Here is a 9,514-nt window from a genome sequence, read left to right on the forward strand (position 1 = left end):
TGTGCTTTTGAATCGACGGTTCATAAACTCAGATATGTTAGGATTTTTTTGAATCATCTATCCCTCTTTTTAAAACGTACTAACTTTCTTACTTCAGTCCATTAATATGGGACTTTTGTTTTGTGAGTTGTTCAATTTTCTCCGTAATCTTTTGCCTTTACCAAGTCAATTAGAATAAAATCATGCAGAACTCTCAATCCTATAAAAAGTTTTCATTTCTAAGTGTCATTAAAAAGTTATGAATTCTATATTATTATAATTTATTTATCATATTTTCATCAGTTCAATTTAATTGGGGTCTTTTTGAGCACGTCTCGAGATAAGTTTCATGACCTAAGAGGCATCCGCAGTGGGGCGTGTCCGTCCGTGCCAGCGGCACGCCCACTGCCATCCGCCGCTGCAGCTCGTCCGTCCATGCCGCTGAGCAGGCTTACGTTCGATTGGCCAACGACATAGCCGTGGGCAAATTTGATTTTTTTTAAAAATAATTTGAAATTAATTAAAAAAAATCATTTTTAAATAAAAAATAATTTTCCCACTTCCCAATAAATTATATCCGTTTTCTACACACTTTTAATTTATTTTTCTCAATTATATACGCAATTTTTATTTTTTAGGATTTTAATTATGTATTTTTATTTTTTAGGATTTTAATTATGTAATTTTTATTTTTTAGGATTTAATTATGTATTTTTATATTGTAGAAATGTTTTTAGTAATTGAAGTTTTTAAATTGAATAATAGAATGGTGAGACTCTTAAGCTTGTCCTTGTGGAAGAGCATGGATGTGGGTGTTGTGCTCTTGCCTAAAGACAAGGAGTAAAAGTGGGTCCGGGCCTACCTCCATGCTCTTATTTAAGAGCACGGATGGAGAGGCTCTAACAAAGGTAACCTCAATATTTTACCCTTATAGCAAATTATGTTTTTAAGGTTTTATGGGAACATATGATGTTCAATCAGAAAAAGTAATTACTGTAAAGTGTAAACTCAATTAGATTTTAAAGTTTTAAGGTTTCCTCTATACTTCTTTCATCTCAATTAAGAGAACATATTTTTATTTTTAGTTTGTGACAAATAAGATGATACATTTTTATTTTTGAAAACTTTTTCTCGCAAATTAATATACTCAACCATTTTTTCTCCCTATACTTAAATAATTTAACTTTCTTTCACTCTCCAATTAATACTTACACTCACCCTGTTTAACCAAGAGCTACCAAAATATCGTGCCGACTAAGAAGTGTGTCATTTTAGCGGATAGAGCAAGTATTAAGTACTACTCATTATTATAGGATAAATAAAAATAATTTATGTAAACACAACAAAGAAATAGCGAAAAGGGAAAGAACACAAGATTTTTACGTGGTTCAGATTAACCTACATCCACGTGTGAAAGTATGATCTCTCTTGTATTATTGACAACAATATGGAGGTGATGAACTACAATATATAACTCTCACAAATAAGATCTAAGATGAATAACATTCAACACACAACCTACATGACTTGAATACACTTGATTCTAAGCTGACTCCTCACGGTTGAAACTCTCCTTTCTTCACTCTCTTCTTCCTTGCTTCTTCGTTAGCTTGTGCACACTATGTGTGAATGCATGACAGTTATAGCTAACTACTACTTGTGCATGACAAACCTCCTCAAGATTCACCTCATGCTTCTCCCCTCCCAACGTCTCTCTTCCTTCTAGTTTCTAATCCTCTAATCCAAGCAAATCTTCTAGTTTCGAAACGTGATATCTGATTTGCTCATTCAAAGCATTCGTATTTTCTAGCGGAAGAAAGCAACTAGAGCGTAGATGAATTTAAGAGACTTTAAAAAAATATTTAGAATATATAAATATAACAAAAATTCAAAATATAAATCACCCAACAATCATAAAATCCAAGGTGTGAAACATTCCAAATCAAGTCCAAGATCACATAACATAAAATCAAATATAAATTACTGTTGGAATCTATGCCCGGTCAATGAACTTTGACCAATTATAATTTCAACGAGACATTTAATTTTGTGAAATTAAATGAGACACCGTTGATCTACGTTCGGAGTAGATGACCGTGGTATATTCATTTTCTCAAATCCGATTCCCGGTGAGTGAGAAATAAGGGATTAAAGTTGTGCAAAATTGCAAACTTAATGAGCTATGGGAGAAGCTTAGGAAATAATTAAGAGAGTTAATTATCCCACATTGGAAGTTACAACCTTATTAAACTAGTATTTAATAAGAAGGATTATTACATGGAATAATTATAGTGGACTAAGATGGGCTGTAGAGCGCACACGCGCCGCCGCCGCCGCCCGCCCCGCCGCGAGCCGCGAGCCCCGTGCCCGTGCCCTTGGACTTGGACTTGGACTGTTCTTTGGGCCTGGTCGTGGGCTTGGCCCAAGTCTAGTGGGTCTAGTTCTTTTTAGACCACCACCGTTTCCACGTCAACGAGCCAAGCGGGATGCCACGTATGACGCGGTAAGCCAACGTGGCTGACACGTGATAGTCCACGTCATGAACGAATCTAGAAGCTTCAAGATTCAGACTCTCAGCTCTATAACGTTTTGTAACGCTTCGTAACCGACGACCGTTACGGTCTAGCATTGATGACGGCCATTATGGCCGTTGACCCTCTGCAATGGACCGAGCCTATAAATAGGCTAGCCATTCTAGCATTCTAAACACACAGAAACTAGAATCCACTCTGCATCATACACTCTCTCCTCCCTCTGCATTGTTCTTCTGTCGAAACTCTGCCCTCTCCTCCATCCAGTTCGCTGGAGCTCTGTTGATAGCGGTGCTGCTTCACCAGAGACGCAGCCGTTTTATCTTTGGGGACGAAACGCCAATCCGAAGAGCACTACCGGGGCGTATCTCGTCTTGCAGAAAGAGGCCTCCTCGACTCGGCTATTTCCTTTTTCAGTTTATTTGTTTCGAATCTTCTTTTGTAATTTCGATTCAGTTAGCTCTTTGTATTCCTTCTTGTAAATCCAGAAACCAACAATCGCAAGACGAGATATAACTTGCTTTTAAAGGAATTTGGACATAACTGAACCTAAAATTTTCGAAACTTAACACCTTTGCTTGGAGATGTCGACCGAATCAAACACTGCCGCTTCCACCACTCTGGCCACCACTGCCGCCATCATTTCCTCCACCATGGCATCCACCACGATGATGCCAACTCCCGGGCTCTATCCATCTTCATCAACAACCCCTTGGGTGCATATTAATACCCAGTGGCTCACTGGTGGATCCACCTCGAGTGGGTCGGTTGGTTCCACTTTTAGTGGTTCCTTCGGATCCTTTAATGGATCGAGTGTTGGGGCCTTCGGGTCTCACACGAATGCGGGGACCTTCGAGTCTCACGCGACTGCTGGGGCCTTCGGGTCTCATGCTAGTGTTGGAACCTTCGGGTTCAACATGGGCTTTGGCTCCTTCGGGACCAATGCGACCATGGCGGGCTTGTTGGGGTTTGTATACTAAAAGATGCTTCGAGCGTACATGCCTTTGTACAGTCAGCTTGTGCATGTATGCGAGAAACGCCACGTTCACTTGTTTACCTAATTATGAGAATAAATAATATAATATAATGGTTTATTATTGAAATATGATAAACAAGTCTAAGGCTTTTTACTAAGAAGGTCAAGTAGGGAAATTCGATGAATCTCCTCATGAGTTTTCCAGTAGGGGACTTGGCCAGATCTAGTAAGAAGAAAAACGTATTCACAACCTAGATAGGCTTTGGCTACCTATTGGTACGGTTGCGGTGTTTGTGATAATTCTCTCTTACCTAAGAAGAGATTAGTAACACCGGTGTGGTAAAGCACTGAAAGGATCTAATCCGAAATGTATTCTTTATTGCTATCTACTGAAAGAATATATTTCAGAAAGTTTTAGTATTTTCTAGTCTATGATATTAATATTAATATTGTTTATTCAATCAAACGCCACTTTGACTTATCAATATGTGAGAGTTTGTACGTAACTCAAGTTCATGATATCGTGGGTGGTAGTAATTGAATAACATGAAGGTATTGGAATATTATTTCATAGAATTCGCGTGCCCAGTGTGGTATGATTAAATCCCTAAAAGGGTGATCCCCAATGAGGTGTTTGAAAGAAGAATTTATTATTCAGAAATCTGCGCAGTTGGAATTTATTCCACGAATAATAAATAAAGTTTCAAACTAGAAAAACTCTTTGGAGAATTAATTTAATTCTAGTCACGTAGCAGACAAAAGAATTAAATTGACGGATCAAGATAATCTTAAACGCGGGAAATATTATAAAATAAAATGGACCCAAGTTATTTGTAATTTGGTGATTTAAGTGGGAGTGCAATATTATTCTTTAGTGGAATAAAATAATATTTCATTGATAATATATTAAATCATGGGTCATTTGATTTAATTAGTAATTTATCTAATGGGTGAGCCCAACACTTAAGTCATTCCATGGATCCCCAACCTAGCCCAACAAGTCCATTATAAATAGTGATGAGATGTGGAAACCCTAGCACACCATTATTCACAACACTCCTCCCCTAAACCCTAGTAGCCGTCGCCGGCTCTCTCTCTCTCTCTCTCTCCTTGCCTCGGTTTTCGTGCCTTGGCACGTGGGAGAATTAGGGTTTTGTTTTGTTCTTGTTCTATCCTAATTCGTAGGATTAGATCAAGACAATATTGAGTTTGTGATTGGGTTTCCCTAGATCTCTTCAAGACTATTATTGGTTATTCAAGATCCGCCCCCACGGATGGATGATCAAGGACTAGGGAATAGGTTGGAAGATTCACGGTCGATAAACCAAGGATCTCCGGGTGGTGCAGCTAGCAACTTCGGTCCAATGATGGATTATGAGGTAACAATCGAATCTACATCGAATATGCATGATTATGTGTTTATTTGATGTTATATCTATAGATCTATGTTTATGGCATGAAATTGGAGTCAAATGCATAATCACCTAAATAGATCCGTCTAGGACCTGTTTGGTTTCCTTGTCTTCCGCTGCGGTAGTCCCAACAACTGGTATCAGAGCCAATTTTTAGGCTCTGATTATGTATTTGATTAATTGAATTTTTCGAAAATTATAGTGTGGAAACTTGGGATTTTCGAAAATAATGCAATATGTGTTGGATCTATGTTTTTCTTGATTTTATTTTTGGATCTATGATATGATGTTCTAGATCGATGAAAGAATATTATGAATCTTGAATTTTATTCAAGTTTTTCACAAAAATATTCTAGATCTGTGATGAACATCATTAGATCTATATATTCTAAGTAATATGTACTAGATTATATGTTTGTTGATTACATATATGTATGTGTTTAAGTGAATATATGTTTTTGAATCAAGAAATAAAGTGGTCCATGATTGAATACTTGGATCGATGAAAGAATATTATGAATCTCGAATTTTATTTGAGTTTTTCACAAGAATATTCTAGATCTAAACAAGTATTCATTAGATCTATAGTTTTATGTTCTTAATATGCTAGATCTATTTAAATTGCTAAATGCTTGATATTTAAATGTGCATATGTGTAGAACATAAAAGATTGTTACATATTAAGAAACGATTAATTGAGATTTAAGATCGCGGTCAAGCGAAGCGACCGCGATGAATCAAGTTGATTAAAATTGAAAAACGAATAAATGAATGCAAGGGTTTAAACCCTAGATGTGTTCAAGAACCGGGCTGCCTTCATCGGGGATCGCCGATCCAGATCTGGTGAGAAAAGGCGGCGGTGGCTACGGCTGGTCGGAGGAGTCAGCGACGGCGGCGGGCAGCAGCTCCGGCAGCCGCTGCATCGTCTTCGGACAGCAGCGCCAGGCAGCGGCTGCACAGCCGTGTGTCGGCAGCGGCGATCAGCTCCAGAACGCAGCAGCAGCGGCGTCGTCTTCGGGCGGCGGGCGACAGCTACGATGTCGGACAGCAGCAGTGGCAGCGACAGCTTCTCCGGGCAGCGGCGACGCTCGCGGTAGTGGCGGCGGTGGTCGGCAGGCGGCGGCGCTGCAGTGGGAGCAGCGCCGGCAGTCGCCGGGGGCGGCGGAGATCGGGCGCGGCAGCAACGGCTGCTGCGAGGCCCGTGGCGGCCCAAACCCTAATTAGGATTTTGGGTTGCATCGTCGTGTCGTCTCGTTTTTCGTTTTCGTGTTTTTGTTCCTTAAGGCACAAGTTATTTATAATTGTGGTTTAAAATCCTAAACCTAGAATAATTAAAATATCTTGTGGGAATTAGAATGATTTTGCAATTAAGTCAAGATTCTAATTTAAAAAGAGAATATTTACCTTCTTTAAATTTGCCAATTGGAATAATTAGTCAAATAATTGATTTAATTTGTTAATTAGTTGATTTTGATGGATTCTTTCCATCTAGATAATATCATGATAATTAACATAAGGAAATTCAATATTTGATTGATCTAATTTTTTTGGCTTTTCCTTAAAAGGATGGAATTTTAAAGAATATTCTCACTATATGCTTTCATGTTTTATTTTAAGGTTTAATTGAAATAGTCTTTATTTTAATTGGTGTGTTATGGAATTATTTCCTAGATATATACCTAAGGAAAAGACATGAGTTTTTCAATTGTTTTTAAACCTTTAAAATTTTCGAAAATTACATATTTAATAATTAGATGGATTTTAATTGGAATCCTATTCCTAGTTTGAATTTTGTCTTTAATTTGATGTAGGTGAATTTTATTTCATCTAGATAACATCGGATTAATTAAAGAAGTGAAAAATTCAATTGGCATTGACATGCTACTAAAATCCAAAATTATTAAAGTGTTAAATGATTAATTGGATTTTAATTGGAATTCAATTCCTAGTTTAATTTGAATTTTATCTTTAATTTTGATGAAGGTGAATTTGTTTCATCTAGATGACATCAAATGTGATTTAAAGGTATGAAAATTCATAGAGCATTAGTTTTGCTATTAAAATCCTTAATTATTTATTAAGTTGAATTTTGTCTTTAATTTTGATAAAGGTGAATTTTATTTCATCTAGAAAACATCATTTTGAATTAAAGATGTAATAAGATTCTTCTTGTCATGTGATTTTATGAAATTTAAGAGAAATTTAGTTCTCAAATTTAATTGGTGTGTTTTAAATGGATTTAGTCTTAATTGGATAAATGCGGATTTATATATCCAAGTGGGCATTTTAAAGTGAGACTTAGCTAATCTTTTATGATATACACCTAGACATTAATTTTAGGATAATGATGGATTAGTTCTATCTAAGTAAATCCTAATAGTATTAAAAGGTGATTCTAATAATCAAGATACGTTATTTTAACTAATAATGTATGATTGTTTAAGATTGGACTTAAAGTCCAGATAATCTTGTTTATGTGAAGATGGAATTTTAACTCTATCTATTTATTTTAGATGCTTAATTAAATGATCAAGTTTCGTCATTATGTTTATGTGAATCTTATGTAAATGTGTTTACATGTTTTATTGATGAATGATGGATATTTAATTTGAGTTATGATTTTATTTGTTAAAATCTAGTTTAACTCGTGCATCGCCTATGTACTTATTGCCTTGCATGCATAGCTAGTACATGTTTAATTATTCTTTAAAATGTGGATATCTGCCTTATCTTCTTAAGTGATAATTAAACTATTAAAACCACCAACAAGAAAATATGAAGCGATAATTACAACATGTTTGTATATGGCCTCCATAAAATTGGTCTTAGTGCGAAGTAGTGACCGGCCTGTCTTTACGGGAGGAACATTACCAGTTCGTAAGTTTTGACTTCTCTAGATAAAGGTTATTAAAATCGTAAAATTAAGTTTTCAGTAATATCGCGACTGGTCTTTACCGGAGCAATATTGCTGCGAAATTATAACGATTGTATTTTAATAATGCTTAGAGGGAGCTATAGGAGGAGGTGCTTGTCCGGTTCGACCTTTCTTTAGAGGAGTTCACGCACAAGTAAAGAATCCTTAGTGCTTAATTTTATGGTTATACGCTTTAGCATTGTTAGTCAGCCATGCCATTCTTATGGTCTCTGGACTATCTGTCGACATTGTGGCCAGTAAAAATAATGGATTTCTTGCATGAATATGACACGGCTTCCTAGTAGAAGAACGTTTGTGCTTGATTTTTGTGGATGTAAAATTGATGAATTGTTTTGTGGTTATTTGCAATTCTTTGAAATTTTACATGTTTATATTATTGGTATTTATTCTCAGCTTGAACGAAAGATGTTTACTACCTGGGAAGTTTATAGTGCGATCCTTAAATCGAAGGAACGCGATTCTGATTCTTATTTGGATTGGAAAAGGAGACTTGACATTGATCAGTTGGCTAGTGATTTGAGGTTGGTCCTCACTAAGGATCGCCCCTCTGCTTATTACATATCAGACAAGGAAAAGGATGCTTGTGATCGATGGGATACCGCGAGCGGTCATGTCAAGAGGTTTTTGTTGGCCTCGGTCGGCAATGCTCTTGGCAAGATTGACAAGCCCGACAGGTCATTGATTGAAGAACCTAAATGGTTTGATGAAATGTCCACCAAGTGTCTCATGAGATCGGTGGTGAACATTTTGAGGAGAACGGTCTTGAAAGAGAACCAAAACATTAACGACTATGTCGTGGAAATGGTTGATGGTTTTGATAGGCTCGAGGAGTTGGGTGGGAAATTAGGCCCAGAAACCCAACAACTCATGATTCTCGACGGACTTTCAAAGAGCTATGAGAAAGTAAAGAAAGAGATAATGGACAAGGTTTGGCCAACATCTCTTCTAGTACTCTCAAGCAAGCTCATTGAGGCACAAATCCAGATAAGGAAGATGGAGGGTGGGATGGTCAATAACTCCACTGACCTAAGACGCAAGTCTGACATGGCAGAGAGTTCGAGCCAACCCAATGTGATTAGGAGGAAGACATGATCTTGATCTAGCTATGACATTTATGTTTTTGAACAATGAAAGTCTTATTTTGCTTTATTTACATTGTTGAATTTTTGAGGATTTTTGATACTTGTACATTGTTTGGTTTTGATATCATATGGATTATTGATGTGGAATTTTATTCCTAGACTATCAATTGTGTTTTTGGATTATCGATGTCATTTTATAATGCTTGCATTATTAGATAAATGAAGTTTTGATTATCCAATTATTTATGACATCAAATATAACATGGTTAATATCAAAATGTTTACTTGTGATTAAATTTGTTGATTCAATTATTATGAAGTTTTCTTCTAGAAATATTGATTATTAAGTTTCTTTAATTCTTAAGTCTTTTGAACAATTATTTTGTTGATGAGTCAATAGAACATTAATGTTCGACATGGATTCAATACAAAATAAAATGATCTTATGATCGCGTTTGTTCAAATAAAGGTGTAAGAAAAATAATCACAATAATTGATTACAAGACAAGTAAATTAAATTCAACTAGAAACAAGATAAGTATTTATTATAAATACTAGAAATTCTTGTGTAGTAAATATAGTGTGCACATTAAATTTAT

At 36.2% G+C, this 9,514-nt stretch overlaps 1 protein-coding gene across 1 annotated transcript; it reads left to right on the forward strand.

Annotated features, from left to right (window-relative positions):
• The first annotated feature begins 8,238 nt into the window (after nt 1-8,238).
• LOC148932635 (uncharacterized) lies at nt 8,239-8,925 on the forward strand. The gene has a single exon (XM_089065189.1). It carries the CDS (start codon nt 8,239-8,241, stop codon nt 8,923-8,925), a length of 687 nt encoding a protein of 228 aa, XP_088921315.1.
• Nucleotides 8,926-9,514: the final 589 nt, after the last annotated feature.

Source organism: Salvia hispanica, chromosome 2 (genome assembly GCF_029641045.1).
Source record: "Salvia hispanica isolate PSC_SH4W2 chromosome 2, Shi_PSC_v1, whole genome shotgun sequence".
NCBI classification, from domain to species: Eukaryota; Viridiplantae; Streptophyta; class Magnoliopsida; order Lamiales; family Lamiaceae; genus Salvia; species Salvia hispanica.